Genomic DNA, 18,634 nt, shown 5'->3' with positions numbered 1-18,634 from the left:
AATTATTTATTTATTTATTTTTAATAAAAGAAAATGTTAAAATTCTTGTCTAAGGTAAACAAACACTACAGATGGTACAGATCTCTTTATAGAGATATGAACAGAAAATCCAGGAGTTTTAAAAGTTTATGCACTTTGTAATAATCAGATTTTAGCCATATCTTATACACACACACACACACACACACACACACACACACACACACACACACACATCACTTTTTAACTGAGACAAATATTTGCGCATTTCTTTTGCCTGGGTTTGTGGTGCATTTAAGAACAAACGGACAGAAAAGGAAAAGCGGGCCCATCATGCATCTTGACAGTGTTAAACTACCTCTTGCATGCTTATGTTGTGTGCGTGAAAAGGTTTCTCGTCGACGATGCTGATTACATTTGCCAAGCGCTGGCGTGTTCCATTGTGTCCGTGCACCGTTTTTTTTTATTTGTATGATGAATTACTTCTATCCCGGGGCCATCAAGTAAATTATGTTTGGCAAAACCTGATCAAGCTCACTTCGGCATCGAGAAATACATTATGTTTTCCAATATTTCACAGAGGCTGCGGGATCCTTAAGTGAATTTCAAGGCATAAAGTGGCAAAGTCACTTTCCCGCCCGACTACCAGCACAGATAATGTCATTTAAAGGTAAAAGGCACTTTGCAAATGGAAGAGCTGAAAAAAGAGAAGTGGCAGACTAACACATCCTTACGCCTTCAGTTTGGTTTGAGTATAGCTTACCTTGTTCTCCTTCAAATCAAATCAAATCAAATCAATCTCTTTCAGTCTCTCCTTCCTTCTCTGCTTTTTTCCCCCCTAACTCCCAGTCTCCTCGATTTTTCATTTTTTTTCTTTTTTTTCGGTTTGTTTTCTCTCTCGTACACTCACGACCTTCTTCGTTTTTTTCTCCCTCTATCACCACAAAAAGCCCAAAGCTATACTTAATGCACTGAAGCGTAAGACATTGCAGGTAGACTCTGGTCGAAACAGAGCTGCATTTTCCTGTCGATTGTTTTGCTTGAAGCCGTGCGGACATCAAATGCACTCTGGAGGAAAATAAATAAATAAATAATACCCCCCAAAAAAAACCTCCGCAAAATAAAAGAAAAGAAAACCTAGTCCAGTTTTCAGAAAAGTTTTTTTTTTTATCAAGCTCTTATCTTCTTATCAACAGCACTTGTTTAACACCATTCTTCTGTCTCTCCTGACATTCTTGCACGCGCAAGGTGATTCGGCTCGTTAGAAATCGTTTCAAATCGAAGGGGACACCGCTTTGATACCTCGTCCTCCCTTAATTTGAAATGTTTGTGTTTTCAGGCCTGCAGCAGTGTGGAATAAACTGTGCATCTGTGACCCTCTCTGAGGAATAACTGACCTAATAACAAAAGCAAACGACACACGCTGCAAAGCGCCAGACGCACGATCCACTCTGCTCCATTTTTGCCCTGGATTGAAAGATGTGCATAGAGAAAAAAATAAAAAATACCCTGTCACATGCAACACCAAGAACACTCTCATATTGCATGTAATTTTGCTATATAGGACCTATTTCACTGAATGTAATATCACCCTCTCTGGAAAAAGAGAAATTCATGATAAACTGATATTATAATAGACAATTACTATTATATTGTTCCATATGCACACTGGATGTCATCATTACATCTATACATCCCACCTTACAGTCTTTATCTTATCATGAGAACCACTCAAATTATTTCACTTACTGGATTATTACTCTTAGAAAATGTAGAACTCTTTAGACTTTTTCGGTGGTCCCTCTGGGACCCAGGCAGAGTAAAACTCTTTTAGTGGGTCCTTGAAGAGCCCTTGAAGAAAACTTTTTATTTTGAGAGAGTACCAAGTAGCAAGAAGTTCAACTTTTGACAGATTCTCGATATTAACGAGAAACTAATGAGCTATAATTTGGAGTCTGTTCCACACACTTACCCATTTAATACGTACGCTCTTCGAATAAAGGCTTCTTCAAGAGTTCTTTATAGTCTCAAGAGATAATTAAGGAAATAAAAAGCTTGAAAAATCTACTACTAAGATTATATATATATATGTTGTTTTCTGAAAAATAGGAAAATAAAAATTCGAGTATACTTGATTTTGTAACGTACAGTGAGGAAAATAAGTATTTGAACACCCTGCTATTTTGCAAGTTCTCCCACTTAGAAATCATGGAGGGGTCTGAAATTGTCATCGTAGGTGCATGTCCACTGTGAGAGACATAATCTAAAAAAAAACAATCCAGAAATTACAATGTATGATTTTTTAACTATTTATTTGTATGATACAGCTGCAAACAAGTATTTGAACACCTGAGGAAGTCAATGTTAATATTAGGTACAGTAGCCTTGGTTTGCAATTACAGAGGTCAAACGTGTCCTGTAGTTTTTCACCAGGTTTGCACACACTGCAGGAGGGATTTTGGCCCACTCCTCCACACAGATATTCTCTAGATCAGTCAGGTTTCTGGCCTGTCGCTGAGAAACACAGAGTTTGAGCTCCCTCCAAAGATTCTCTATTGGGTTTAGGTCTGGAGACTGGCTAGGCCACGCCAGAACCTTGATATGCTTCTTACAGAGCCACTCCTTGGTTATCCTGGCTGTGTGCTTCGGGTCATTGTCATGTTGGAAGACCCAGCCTCGACTCATCTTCTATGCTCTAACTGAGGGAAGGAGGTTGTTCCCCAAAATCTCGCAATACATGGCCCCGGTCATCCTCTCCTTAATACAGTGCAGTCGCCCTGACCCATGTGCAGAAAAACACCCCCAAAGCATGATGCTACCACCCCCATGCTTTACAGTAGGGATGGTGTTCTTGGGATGGTACTCATCATTCTTCTTCCTCCAAACACGTTTAGTGGAATTATGACTCAAAAGTTCTATTTTGGTCTCATCTGACCACATGACTTTCTCCCATGACTCCTCTGGATCATCCAAATGGTCATTGGCAAACTTAAGACGTGCCTGGACATGTGCTGGTTTAAGCAGGGGAACCTTCTGTGCCATGCATGATTTCAGACCATGACGTCTTAGTGTATTACCAACAGTAACCTTGGAAACGGTGGTCCCAGCTCTTTTCAGGTCATTGACCAGCTCCTCCCGTGTAGTTCTGGGCTGATTTCTCACTTTCCTTAGGATCATTGAGACAACACGAGGTGAGATCTTGCATGGAGCCCCAGTCCGAGGGAGATTGACAGTCATGTTTAGCTTCTTCCATTTTCTAATGATTGCTCCAACAGTGGATCTTTTTTCACCAAGCTGCTTGGCAATTTCCCCGTAGCCCTTTCCAGCCTTGTGGAGGTGTACAATTTTGTCTCTAGTGTCTTTGGACAGCTCTTTGGTCTTGGCCATGTTAGTTGTTGGATTCTTACTGATTGTATGGGGTGGACAGGTGTCTTTATGCAGCTAACGACCTCAAACAGAATACTTATTTTCCTCACTGTATATAATATTACTCTAAACATACAGGTGCATCTCAATAAATTAGAATATTATTAAAAGGTTTATTTATTTTAATAATTTAATACAAAAAGTATAACTTGTGTATTATATAGATTCATCAAACACAGACTGATATATTTCAAGTGTTTATTTATTTTTATTTTGATGATTATGGCTTACAGCTAATGAAAACCCAAAATTCTGTATCTCAGAAAATTAGAATAGTGTGAAAAAGTTGAATGTTGTGGTGTCTCACTCTAATCAGCTCATTAAATCCAGACACTTGCAAAGGCCTTTTTCAGGTTTCAGGCTACACAATCATTGGGGAAGACTGCTGACTTGACAGTTGTCCTGAAGACAATCATCGACACCTTGCACATGGAGGGTAAGACACAAAAGCTCATCGTTAAAGAAGCTGCTGTCCACACAGTGCTGTATCCAAGCACATTAATAGAAAGTGAATGAAAGGGAAAAATGTGGTAGAAAAAAGTTAAATGAAGTATTTGGAGGAGATCCACAAAGAGTGGACTGCAGCTGGAGTCAGTGCTTCAGGAGCCACCACACACAGACGCATTCCTTGTGTCAAGCCACTCCTGAACCAGAGACAGCGTCAGAGGTGTTTTACCTTGGCAAAGGAAAAAAAAAATTGGACTGTTACTTAGTGGACCAAAGTCGTCTTTTCAGATGAAAGAAAAGAACATTTTGCATTTCATTTAGAAATCAAGGTCCCAGAGTCTGGAAGAAGAGAGGAGAGGAACAGAATCCAAGGTACACCGTGTTTCAAGAACAAGGTCCAAGATCAGCTCAGCCATCTACCAGGAAGTTTTAGATGCACTTCATGTTTCCCTCTGCTGACCAGCTTTATGGAGATGCTGATTTAAATTTCCAACAGGACTTGGCACCTGCCCACACTGCCAAAAGTACTAATACCTGGTTTAAGGACCATGGTATCAATGTGCATGATTGGCCAGCAAACTCACCCGACCTAAATCCCATAGAGAATCTATGGGGTATTGTAAAAAAGGAAGATATGAGACACCAGACCCAACAACGTAAAAGAGCTGAAGGCCGCTATCAGAGCAACCTGGACTCCCATAACACTTCAGCAGCGGCACAGACCGATCGCCTCCATGCCACTGCAGTTATTCATGCAAAGGGAGCCGTGACTAAGTATTGAGTTCGGTACATGTTCAAATCTTTCAGTAGTCCAACATTTCTGTGTTGAAAATCTTTTTATTTTTTATTTATTTATTTATTTATTTTATTTTTTTATGGTCTTAAGAAATATTCAAATTTTCTGAGATACTGAATGTTGGGTTTTCATTAGCTGTAAGCCATAATTATTGAAATAAAAAGAACTAAAGACTTGGAATATATCAGTCTGAGTGTGATGAATCTATATAATATACGAGTTTAACTTGTTGTATTGAATTACTAAAATAAATCAACTTTTCAATGATATTCTAATTTATTGAAATACACCTTTATGTCCATGGTTTTTGTTTTGGCTTAATCATTATCCGAGTGTGTTTTGTTCAGATTCTTGTCACATGTCTTCCCCCACTCTTGTCATTGGTTGTCTTGGTTTATTGCTTGTGTGTCATTATTTTGTGTTCACCTGTTTTCAGTTAGTTTGTCTATTTAAGCCTGTCTTTAAAAGATTGTTTTCTTGCTTCTGTGTTGTGTTGTCTGACCCCTACCCCTGTTTTTTTTTAAAGAGCATGGCTGGCCTAATTAACTAAACAACATCCTCAAGTGATTGCATTTGGCATCTTTACCCATATCCCATATTTTATAGATCTAAAGAAGCCTTTATAGCAGAGACATTTGCGGCATTTAGCAGACGCCCTTATCCAGAGCGACGTACAAAAGTGCTTTTGAGTCTCTAGTAATGAATAAATCTACACTGGTATGCTAGATTACAAACTTAATATAAATATAACCCTTGAATTCTACAAACTTGGAAAGTGCTAATTTAAGTATTTCAGGAAGAGGTAGGTCTTCAGTCGTCGCTTGAAGATAGTCAGGGACTCTGCTGTACGGACATCTAGGGGAAGTTCATTCCACCACCTCGGTGCCAGAACAGAGAAGAGCCTTGAAATATACTTACCTCTCATTCTGAGAGAAGGTGGTACCAGTCGAACAGTGCTGGAGGATCTCAGACAGCGTGGTGCAGTGCGAGATGTAATTAGGTCACTGAGGTAAGATGGTGCTGGTCCATTTTTGGCTTTGTAGGCAAGCATCAGTGTTTTGAATCTGATACGTGCAGCTACTGGAAGCCAGTGAAGGGAGCGCAGCAGTGGGGTGGTGTGGGAGAACTTGGGCTGGTTGAACGCTGGTTAAAGTCGTGCAGCTGCGTTTTGGATCATTTGCAGTGGACGAATAGCGTTCAGGGGAAGACCTGCCAGCAGAGAGTTGCAGTAGTCAAGTCTCGAAATGACAAGAGACTGAACAAGCACCTGAGCAGCCTGTATGGAGAGAAATGGTCGAATCCTTCGGATGTTATAGAGAAGAAATCGACAAGAACGAGCAACATTAGCGACATGTGGGAAGAAGGACAGTTCATTGTCCATAGTTACCCCAAGGTTACGAGCAGTGGCTGAAGAAACACCTTGTACCTTAAAGATTCTCCCAGAGTGATATCTCCATGTACACTTTATGTACATACGTTTGTGGACACCTGATCATTAAATGTGTGTTTTTTTGAACGTCCAATTTCATATTTAGTCCCCATTTGCTGTTCTAATAACCCCCACTCTTCTGCGAAGATGTTTGTGGAGATTTGTGCTCATGTAGCCAAAAGGGTGTTAGTAAAGTCATGTACTTATGTAGTGTGAGGAGGCCTGGGGTGCAGTCAATGTTTCAGTTTATCCCAAAAGTGTACAGATATGAAACATTTTTTAAATATATATTTTTTTAAATATAGCTTTACACACTCTTGGCATCCAAACATTTAGCTGAAATTATTTTCCATGCAGATATATCTTCTACATCGGGCCAGAGGTGTTAATGGCTAGTTGGATGTTTTCATCCCAGAGCAGTTCAATAAGATTTAGGTGTGGTGACTGGGCAGGGTATTCCATGATATATAATACTCCAGCCATCTGTTTGCTCATGAACATGAGATAGCTACATGAATTTCATCAAAAACCTAGTATTAGTGCCTAAGTTGACAATTTGCTGAAAATGAAAAAGTTTGTTGCATATAAACTAAAGGAACCAAAGTTCTAAGATGAGTGCAGAACGCTCTTTACAACTACAGCAGCAGTCTTCAGAGACAAATCTACAGGACTGTGCAAAGCTTTAGGAAGTCAATGGCAGGAGGGGAACTACAGGAGTTATTTGTAGTTCTGTTCAAATAAATAGCCAAAAAGCATTAAAAGAATGAAAGACAAGGAAAATGTTGTCAGGACCAATTATCAATAAATGGCAGCAACACATCCCCAGTGTCCTTATCCTCAGTTAAAACTTTAAAAACCTCTAAAAACTCTCAGTCTGTTAATGACTTCTGCTGGAGGTTTTTTTTTTTTTTTCAGGGTGTGATTCAAACAGTGAATTGAACCTCTTTATATCAGCATGAATGCGATTTCATGATGAAATGCAGTGCAAAACATTTCTAGATGTCTAAACGGTGTCCCTGCCAATGTGATAATGTTCAGCCCTGCTGTATGACACTTTTATAAAGCAGAATAAAGCATAGCCAATAACAACAACTGCAATAATAACGATGATGGAAAAAAAATTTAAGAACAGTGATAAAAAGCCACTAAGTGAGCCAGTCTCGTTGCAGATATTAAGCCTAATTAAGCATTTCACTTCATCTTTAAAGGCCTATTACTTTGCTTCGCTTTGTTTTCAGCCTCAGATAGCAGCAGCTCGGAGACGAAGACGCCTTTAATGGATTCGTTTAATCATGCAGTCTAGACTCGAGCTTTGAAATTTGACCTCCATCTAACAATTAAACATGAGCGTGAGGCAGATTTTCGCATGAATGTGTGTAAGCTGGTATTTACAAAGTGACGTGTCTATTTTTTACACACCCCCCCCCCCCCCCCAACACTACTACCGGCATCATCATTACAATCACCAGACACCCACCCACAGCCTGTCTTGATTTCTCCCATGGTACCATGCGTACGATTGTCAGTTTGATTGACGTGTAGCAGAACATTTCAGGCTCTGTCTCTCGGTGATACGTGAAAACTGTCAGAGCCTGACTGAAAACCGCTCAGCCACCTGGAGAACGCTCCCAGGTGTGTGTGTGTGTGTGTGTGTGTGTGTGTGTGTGTGTGTGTGTGTGTGTGTGTGTGTGTGTGTGTGGTTCGTTTTTCTTGACCGACAATTTCAGCCTCAAAGGTATTGCAATGTCACGGTTAAGTGCATACACATTAACGTGATGATATATCAGTGTAATAATGCCCTCTGATGATTACATTTGAAACATCATTAGCAGGAAACTTAGTTTTAGGTGATCATCTTACCCAAAAAGAATTATATCTTTCTGATTAACAAGAATCTCGACAATGCTTTCAAGCCATTCCCTGAAGAGATAATTGACAGCTCTGAATACAATCATTTTAAAATCAATATAATGAAGATATTGAGCATTGTGAACATTCTCGCTATACTTAATGATACATTTCTTACTATTTGTTTTGCCAACAAAGAAGGAAAAAATTGCTGCGTACCATTAAAAACATCACAGTTTTTCGGACTTTGCAACTACACCTCCTTTGCCACAATGACTTGGAAAGTTTTTCATGGACATGTCTTAAAGGCACTGTTTTTGTCTTTAAGAGACATCCATATAGACATTCAAATATAAGCTAGTTTACTACAGGTTAGCTACCCAAAATTCAGTCTGAAGGCTCAATATAGGGTATGGATGGATGGATGGATGGATGGATGGATAGACAGACAGACAGACAGACAGACAGACAGACAGACAGACAGACAGACAGACAGACAGACAGACAGACAGACAGACAGCTAGATATTTGCACTACCATGCATTCTCACACTTTATGTACATTACTGATTTGTATCCCTATTTATTACCCACACTGTCTATACTGTCTCATATTGTCTGTATTGTCTTTTATAGTCTGTTTTTGTCTTGTCTGTTTTGTCATGTATAGGTTTTTTTTTATGTCTGTACTTTTGAGAGTCACAAACAGCTGGAACCAAATTCCTTGTGTGTGTAAAACACACTTGGCCAATGAACCTGATTCTGATTCTGATAATTCTGATCGATAGATAGATAGATAGATAGATAGATAGATAGATAGATAGATAGATAGATAGATAGATAGATAGATAGATAGATAGATAGATAGATAGATAGATAGATAGATAGATAGATTGATTGATTGATTGATTGATTGATTGATCATTCCAATGGGGTAACTTACACCAATTTACACACTATATTTTTTTTTTAAAGAAACCCATTTTTTGTTCATTCACGCCTTCATATAGAAATGCATATAGGTTGGCTAGTAAGTAACAAGATAAGATAGGGGGCACATTGGGGAATGGGTAACCTAGCTTGCATTAACCTGGATATATGCCTGTAATTAAGCCACACTCCCACATAAAATGCATATAATCTAGTCTTCTAGGCAACCCTGATATGGTAAGTGGAGATGGTGACATTAGTAAGCTAGCTTGTTTTGTTTGTCTATATCTGGGGAATAAAACAACCAGGTTGAGTGTCAAATATCATATAAAGAAATGCAAATACATAGACATTAAATTTATATACAGAAGAAGAAGAATTTAAAAAGGATTTTGCTTAAAGGACATTTAGGAGGAGTCCATATATGGAAATGATTTGGTGCGTTAATTTGTTGTTACAGCGTGCTCATTACTCAAGGCTTAAGCTCAGTGGTTAGGACTCAGGGTTACTGATTGGAAGGTCAGGGGTTTAAGCTGCTACTCTTGGGTTCTTGAGCAAGGCCCTTAACCCTCTGTGCTCCAGCGGTGCTGGGTCTTGGCTGAACCAGCGCTTTGATTCCAGTTTCCAGCATCGATAAGATGTTTGAAGAAATAATTAGTTAACAAGGCAAATTCTACTTCTACTAATTTAAAATTGTAAAGCAGTTTCAGGCATTTTATACAATGTAGAGTCAAAGCAAAATTGAATGCACTGTTTATTTTATGACTGTTGTCTGGCAGATTGTTGGATTCTGCAGTATTTAAACTGAAAGTGTACTGAAAGGAAATAAAGCCGGTAATGCAGTGTTTGAAATTTTCATTTTAGTTTAGCATGTAACCACGCCATGAGGCGGTGCAGGTAATAATAACTCAAATTAATGCGCATCCATGATGACATGCAGTGCAAAACATTTCAGATGTCATCCCCGCTGCGGCGTTAATGTCCAACCCCGCCATTACTCATCCTCAGAGCGGATTATTAAGGCCCTGCTGATTTTACCATATTCTAACCTACAGGAATCGGCTGATGGATAGCAGGGCATTAAGTGAAGCATGTGTGCTGCGCCTTTATTTGGTTAGACGTGAAGTGAATGCACATTTAATTTATCCTTCTGCTCTTTTCTTCCTCTAACACTCTTTCTCTTTCTTTTTCTCCTTCACTCTCTTTTTCTGTCTCTGTCTCACACACACACTCCTGACAGGTACTCGATCGATCGGCACACAGATCTGGAGAGGCAGTTCAATATTCACGTGGATGAGGGGAAGATCACGTTAGCCAAACCGCTAGACCGGGAAACCGATACGTGGCACAACATTACCGTCACGGCAACAGAAATCCGTAAGTGACATTTTAATCTAAATCTTAAATGAATAAATAATGGACAAATAATTAAATAAATTGATAAATGCTACATTAATTACAGCAGCAATTCCACACTGAGACACAGTGACAGCCATGAACAGACAGCATGCAAATAGATAAATGAATACGCAAATGAATGAATGGATAAGAAAATAGGTGGATGGATAGGTAGATAGGTAGATAGGTAAATAAATAAATAAATAAATAAATAAATAAATAAAGCAAGCTGAATTTGATTATACCGGCAATGTCAGATCAAAACAGTGACGGTTTAAGAGTCCAAAATATTTCTTATTACGTTGGTCTCTATGCATTCATAGAGACCAACATAAAAATAACAAATATGTTGGACTCCTAAAATGAAATATACAGTGCCTCCAGAAAGTATTCACATCGCTTCACTTTTTCCACATTTTGTTATGTTATAGTCTTTTTCCAAAATGGATTAGATTTCCTTTTTGTTTCCACTGATCATCTATGAGATGTTTCTACAACTTGATTGGATTCCACCTGTGGTAAATTCAGTTGATTGGACATGATTTGGAATGGTACACACCTGTCTTTATATGTTCCCAAAGTTAACAGTGTGTCAGAGCACAAACTAAGCCATGAAGTCCAAGGAATTGTCTGTTGACCTTTAAGATAGGATTGTATCGAGGCACAGATCTGGGAAAGGGTACAGAATTCACTGAATGTCCCGATGAGCACATTGACCTCCATCATCCGTAAATAAAAAAAATTTGAAACCACCAGGACTCTTCCCAGCCAAACTGAGCTAATGGAGAAGAAAGGCCTTATTTAGGGAGGTAACCTTAATACTCTGTAACCTGGTCACTCTGAAAGACATCCAGAAAAGTGGAGAAAGGAGAACATTCCAGAAGAACAACCATCTCTGCAGCACTCCACCAATCAAGCCTGTATGGTAGACTGGCCAGAGGAAAGCCACTCCTAAGTAACCGGCACATGACAGCCAAAAGGCCAACCGAAGGACTCACAAACCATCAGAAACAAAGATTGAACTCTTTGGCCGGAATGCCAAGTGTCATGTCTTGCATCGCTACAGTGAAGCATGGTGGTGGCAGCATCATGCTGTGGGGATGTTATTTAGAGGTAAAAACTGGGAGGCTGGTCAGGATTGAGGAAAAGAAGAATGCAGCAATGTATAGAGACATCCTTGATGAAAACCTGCTCCAGAGCACTCTAGACCTCGGACTGAAGTGATGGTTCATCTTCCAACAAAACAACGACCCTAAGCAGACAGCCAAGAAAACAAAAGAGTGGCTACAGGATGACTCTGTGAATGTCCTTGAGTGGCCCAGCCAGAGCCCAGACCTGAACCCGATTGAACATCTGAAAATAACTGTGCACCAACGCTTCCCATCCAACCTGATGCAGCTTCTGAGGTTCTGCAAAGAAGAATGGAGAAACTGCCCAAAAAAATGGTGTGCCAAGCTTATAACATCATATTAAAAAATACTTGAGGCTGTAATTAGTGCCAAAGGTGTCATCAGGTTGTCATCAGGGAGTATTGTTTGTAGAATTTTGAGGAAAATAATGAATTTCATCCATTTTGGAATAAGGCTGTAAAATAACAAAATGTGGAAAAGATGAAGCACTGTGAATACTCTCCGGATACACTGTAATGCATGAATACATAGTAGTCTTTAATTATGATATTTAACATCGACAGGTTTCATGTAATTGAAACTATACAACACTATTAAAAGTATCAGCAAAGCTCCATTTACATATAAAGCAGGGAATTAATGTCAATAATGTGTGGAAATAATTAACCTGAGACTTCCGAATAATGTGGAATAAGGCATGAAAAATGTAATACTGAAAAATAAATAAATAAATAAAATCACCCTAATGAATCAAATCTTTCTGCGTAATAGGAATTAATTAAAATAAATAAATCATTTAAATACAAATTTTAAAGACAGCAAATGGTACCTCAATTTCCTGAATTCTTTTCACCCAAACCTTTTTTTTTTCTTTTTATTAAACTCCAACTTGACACGACAGTGGGTTTTATGCTCAACCCTAGTTCTTCCTGGTATCTTCCAAGCTTCTGAGAGCAGAACACTCCTTCAAACGAAGCTCAGTGTAGCATGAAGCCACAGAGCCACAAAGCTCTGCAGTACAGCATTATTCCCATTCAGAGCGTGATGCAGGACTGGATCTGTACGATAGAAGTCGAATTACTATCTGAAGGCGTAGTGGGATCATTATTTTGAAGTTATGTAGTCTCTTTTTCACACACAGATTAAACACTGCTCGGGACAATTAACAGCAAATCCCGAGTGTAAAGTCTTTCATGTCTTATATTCCGCAGTGACAAATAAATCTGTTTAAACACAGTGTGTTTCTGCAGATACGCCTCTCACTCTGCTCACGTCTTCATGTCTGTGAATTTGAAAATTCAGGACCCTGATCCTCATCTTCTTTGTTTGGAGAAATTTTGTATTAATTTTTTTTTTTATGGAAGACGTTTTTGCACACCGTGCATGTAATACGGTTTAATTAAACTGTATACATTTTTGGACAATTTATTATTTATATTCTAATACCTTTGCAATAATTCAGTTTTGCTTGCATTAACAATGCAGCATGAATTTGGTTTGTTAAATAATATACTATTATTAACAATTGCATTCTTTATCATTCACATTTTCATTTTTTCCAACTTTTTTTGGGGGAATTGGGTTTGCACACATTGAGTTCATACTACTTTCGTACTTTTACCTTTTTTTTTTCCGGATTGTATAACATCCATAAACCCGTTGCCGCTTACATTATAGCAGCTGTAAACGATTATTCCCTCATCAGTTTCTCTTTGCTCTTTCTGAAGTTAATGAACCATAAAAGAAAGCACAGAGAAGCGTAAAAACACAACAGTAAAACCATAGAAACATAAAGACAATCAACCCACACAGGAAATAACCAGGCATGAGTACACGATAACCACAACCTGGGTGTCAGACAACTACCACCATCAAAAACAAGCGAAGACGTTGAGTGAGCTGCAACTTGTGACTTAAATACTATATGACAAAAATCATGGCTGATGGGAAACACCTATTTTGGCATTATAGCATTAGCTCTGACACTGGAGACTCCTTCCCTATCATATGTACCATATCATACATTACAACGTATTCTTTTACTTGATGTAAAGTAAATGTCTTCTTTTTTTAAAAACAACAAAAGCAGCACTTTGTTTGGTGGTTTTGTGGATCGTTCTTTTTTCAGCGCCACTCTGTTGGGAGTCAAAACTAAAAAATCCTCTGTGTGTGATTAAATCCAGCCATTTACCAGTGACTTCTTGGAATTTGCTAATGAAATGTACTTTTCGAGAGAATTTCGGTGCTGGAAGTAGCATTGTTAACATGTTCTTTCACTTGTCTGACATTTAAAGCTTGATGATTCGCTGCTAATCCCACTTAGACGTCGTCAGTAATTTAGCTCGATGCGATGCGTGGTTTATTATCTCGGGTCTCAAGGAATCCGTTCTAAAAGCAGCTGTAGGCATGCCAAAGGCCAGAGCAAAATGATAATTGCGATAAAAGTCAGTGGGTGCAACACTGATTAAATCCAATCATTTACAGGGTCCTCAAAAGGGACTTTAAATTAGCAGCGATGAAGGAATAATTCTAATAAAAAAAAAAAACTAATCTAATTAAACTGCCTTTTATTTTCTTCTTCAACTTCAGTTACCACCATTTCATAAATATTCATCGCTTTTAACCTTATGTATAAAACATGAGTGTGTGTGTGTGTGTGGGTGTGGGTGCGTGTGTGTGTGGGATTGTGCAGGGGACTTTTTAAAAGCACATCCAGGTTTGTAATCACAATCCTTGTTTGCATATTTGATGAAATGTAACTTCTTGGACTGATGAGGTGCCTATTAATGTGAATGAGAAAAACAGAAATGATTTGCATGTGTGCTTTGGCTGCAAAAACATTTCAATAAACAAATAAATAGATGCAATATACATAAACATTTATTGTAACAACAACCACAAAAATAATACTAATAATACTACTAATAATATCAACAATAATACATTCCTTTCACTTATATGCAAAAAGCATATATATATATATATATATATATATATATATATATATATATATATATATATATATATATATATATATATATATATATATATATATATATATGAGTTTGCATCTTTGTGGTAACAGACCACATATGACTTTGATGTTACTAAACCTTATATCTACCAGTTTAGCATCATATGTGCATTGCAAATTCATGTGTACATCATATTTTATGTCTAAATGTACTTTTTTCTGCAGATTTACATTTTATTCTTCGGTTTTACAATCTTCTCTATAATTTTAGGGAACCACAGCCAAATCTCCAGAGCCATAGTGGCCATCAGAGTGCTCGATATAAATGACAACGCTCCTGAATTCCCCACTGAGTACGAAGCTTTTCTATGTGAAAATGGAAAACCCGGTCAGGTAAGCAATCATCTCTCTTATATCTATTGTGTTTACTTTTCATTTTGCGTTTAATCACACGTTGTTTGTGTTTAAATGCTTTATTTGGCTTATCCTGGTCAGGTATTCCTTACCGTAAAACCTTAAAAGAGAACCTAGAACACAATCATTTAATCAGTAACCCAGAAGCTATTGCGCCACCACAAAGCAAAATTCTTGAGCTCCGGGGATTCGGCATCATGGCTAACTCTGAGCATTGGCACCAGTTTCCTGGAATAATAAAAGTAATAAAATTTTACTATTATAGATTTAACCAACTAGTGTTACTATTCTGATCAATTACAAGTTAATACTCTTCTGAATTTTTATTTACTGTTGACTGCGCAAGCCGCCATGCTGACACCACGACACGTGTTAAACTGAATACTTTAATGTCTTTCTGCAAACGAATTCTGAAATGCAGAAGTTATTATATATATTATATTATATAATAAAATAGACCCAATTTTGGGAAGAAACAACCAGGCCAACTTTCAGAATCCTAAGCAGCCAAGTAAATTAAATGTTATTTAAAATCCTGACTCTACTTTTTATTCTTGCTTTTATGTAACATCATATTACATTTGACAGCAAATAAAATTATATTTTCCTTCCAGTCTGCAATTTCTATCCTTGAATTTTTTCCTAGTTTAATCAAGTAATTGTGTTTAAAGGCATCAGTCTAGGTGCTGGTGATAAACTCTGTCCAATATGCTCCTACCAAGTGTTTGGACACCTGCATTTTTCAGATGTCTGTGGTTCTTCCCCAAACTGGTACCATACATTTTTGTACCACATATTTTTTTTTAATTGTAGCAGCATTTAATTTTTCCTTCACTTGAACTAGGAGATCCAATTCTGTTCCAGCATGATAATGCCTCTGTGCACAAATCCAACTTCATGAAGATATGGTTTACATTGGTTAGAGTAAATGATGTTGAGTGGCTTGTTATAGAGCTCTGACCTCATTCATATGAAACATCTTTACGATGAAATGTATTTAGACTGCACCCCAGGCCAAATCACCCTACATAAGATCCTGACTAGTAATGACCACAGATCTCCACCCTACACTCCAACATCTAGTGGAACATCTTCCTAGAATAGTGGACATTATTATAACAGCCAATTGGAACTAAATGTGAAACGGGATGTTCAAAAACATACACAAATCTTATGGTCATGTGTCCACAAACTTACATCAATATAGTGGAACTAACAGCGTAAAAAAGCCTAAGTTACATGCAGGTGATTAAATGTTTTGAAATCAAAGACATTCAACTTATCATTACTCTAAAGACCCAGAACTTTCCCTACGTAAATCACATGTATAGAGTCTGAGTTTAAACCAAAATCCTTTGAGCATCCTTTCATACTACTTCTGTGTAATAATGTATGTAATAATGTGTGTAACTATTCTAGAGCAGAATACATTAATGGTTTACAATCCCACTATCTGTTGTCAGATCCCCCTTTCTCTGTTTGCTGTCAATTGTTCATTCTCATGAAGTCTCCAGACGTTTTTCACCACCACTGAATCCTCAGGCTTGCTTATTAGAGATCAGTAAAACAATGCATATTTATAAAAGCGCTTTAAATTATGTTTTGAAGCAACCTATAAACACCCTCCCTTTTCACTCTCCTTGAACTGTTATTGCTGCATTTAATCAAATCTGCCCTTGTTTTAAGACATAAACACACCAGTGTTCACTTTATAAAGAATTCTAAATGGTCTACCCTCTACCCTTGGTATTCTCGTCTGAATAACAAGGTTCGGTTTGGTACCTTTTTCTATTCCAGGATTGGACCAGATAAAACCAGAGTTTGAAGGTCTCTGTACAAGTATAAGGCTCTTAGTATCAAGTTCAGAATAAAGAGTCCGTTAGCTATCTCAAACTTCTGCATCATTCACAGTTCTCTACTCTAAGGAATTCACTTTCTGCATCCATTGTCGGGTTTTTCTATTCGGCAAAATAACAAGGACAAGCATTGTGTCAGGTTCCGCATTTTGAATGAGCCGTCCATCATGAAGAGAAACGGTTTGTCCTGAACCACTCTGGCAGATTTATGGACGGAGAAGGACAAGGAAAAAAATGTGAGAATGACAGCACATGGACCGTGGATAAAGGTCTCGAGTTTCAGAAGTGAATGGAACAAATTTTTCATCATGTCCAGGCTGCTGTCTTTATGAATGAGGACTCATGTGTGTGTGTGTGTGTGTGTGTGTGTGTGTGTGTGTGTGTGTGTGTGTGTACAGGTAATCCAGACCATCAGCGCTATGGACAAAGACAATCCAGCTCAAGGACACACATTCCACTACAGACTGGAGATGCTGAACAACCCAAACTTCACCATTAAAAACAACTTAGGTGAGAAAAAGTAGTGCTCGCACACACACACACACACACACACACACACACACACACACACACACACACAACACCCTAAACAAACAGTGAGCGAGAGAAAGAAAGAAAGAAAGAAAGAAAGAAAGAAAGAAAGAAAGAAAGAAAGAAAGAAAGAAAGAAAGAAAGAAAGACATACCATAGGGAGAGATACCAAGGTGGGAAGATTGAGGCAAAAAGAAAGGCAGAGAGATATGTAAAGATAGATAAAGAGAGATGAAGTACAGAGAGAGTAAGAGGCAGAATGAGAGCACAAATAAAGGGGAAATAAAGAGAAAGAGAGAGAGAGAGAGAGAGAGAGAGAGAGAGAGAGAGAGAGAGAGAGAGAGAGAAATAGCAAGATATATAGAGAGAGAGCACAAGAGATTGAAAAAGAGAGAAAGACAAACAGTAAATCTACACAGGAAAGTGCAGGCGAAGCTGGGTGATGAAGTGGAATAATTGTTACTTATTTCACAGTATTGGAAAATGAAACAACACACTTCTGACCAATCAGAATCCAGAGTTGAAGATCGCAGTGGTGTAAAACTCTTCATTCCTGACTTTGAGACACTAAGGAGTTATTCAGGTCTGTGTAACAAAGTATGCAGTATAATAGTTGCATTATTCATCTTGTCGTCATGTGTTGCATAGAACACAGAAAACATCACAGATGCTGTCTTTTGTGTCGAACCCAATCCGGTGGGTTTATTGTGTCTGGAGGGGAGATCTGTTGGAATTAGTGTACCTAAAAGTTAGCAGCTGTGCATTCGCCTGGACATCAGCTAGCATCTTTTCTCCCCATTGCTTTTTGAAAGAAAGCAAATGAACAGCATCCGAGCAGTGCTTCTACTAAGCGTTTGAGGTTCAGCTCAGTATGGGAGATTGTTAAGAGCCGTAGTGCTGTGACAGATGGCTCTAAATTTGTTTGCTAAATACCATGATTGCTTTGGTGAGCTCTGTGTCTCGTGTCATTTAGCAGGAAGACGGTTGAGCGTAGGTTACTTGCGCAGAAAAAAGCCACTCTGCTCCAAAAACCCCTGATGTTAGGGCTTGGGGTGACAAATCGTTGTATCATTCCTTCTGTCTATCATCAAGTCAGATTTCAGAAAATTCCTATTCTAGATCTAGACTGAAAATAGCTTTGGATTTTGTACTAAAAACTAAGCATGCTGCAAAAAAAGGAAGGGAAACAGCTCTAAAATAAAAGGGAGAAAAAATGTATTCCTTTTCTAAAACAGAATGATACCTGCTTGAATGTAAAATAAAAAGATATAAAAGAAAGGAAAGGTGAAGTCAGGTTCCACAAAAAATAATTGTGAAAAAAATAAAATAAAATAAAATAAATGTCCGCTCTATAAAAAAAATCCTGTAAAAGAATTTCTATAAAAGAAATACTGTTTGCTAATGTCTCATGTATAATGTATAATATATATTTGAGCTTTACCAGAGGAAAGATGACCAACGTGAAACAATCGTGACA

At 38.1% G+C, this 18,634-nt stretch overlaps 1 protein-coding gene across 2 annotated transcripts in view; it reads left to right on the top strand.

The window, feature by feature from the left end:
- cdh8 (cadherin 8) overlaps nt 1–18,634 on the top strand; it is a 136,618-nt gene that overhangs the window by 108,998 nt on the left and 8,986 nt on the right. For both annotated transcript variants that reach the window (XM_083550863.1, XM_083550864.1), the window contains exons 8-10: nt 10,095–10,231; nt 14,628–14,749; nt 17,025–17,136. In XM_083550863.1, coding sequence (XP_083406989.1) covers nt 10,095–10,231; nt 14,628–14,749; nt 17,025–17,136 — 371 coding nt within the window. The remainder of the gene's footprint in view (nt 1–10,094; nt 10,232–14,627; nt 14,750–17,024; nt 17,137–18,634) is intronic.

This window comes from Silurus aristotelis (genome assembly GCF_946808225.1).
Source record: "Silurus aristotelis genome assembly, chromosome: 9".
Taxonomy (NCBI): Eukaryota; Metazoa; Chordata; class Actinopteri; order Siluriformes; family Siluridae; genus Silurus; species Silurus aristotelis.
This window is presented reverse-complemented; position numbering and strand designations above follow the sequence as displayed.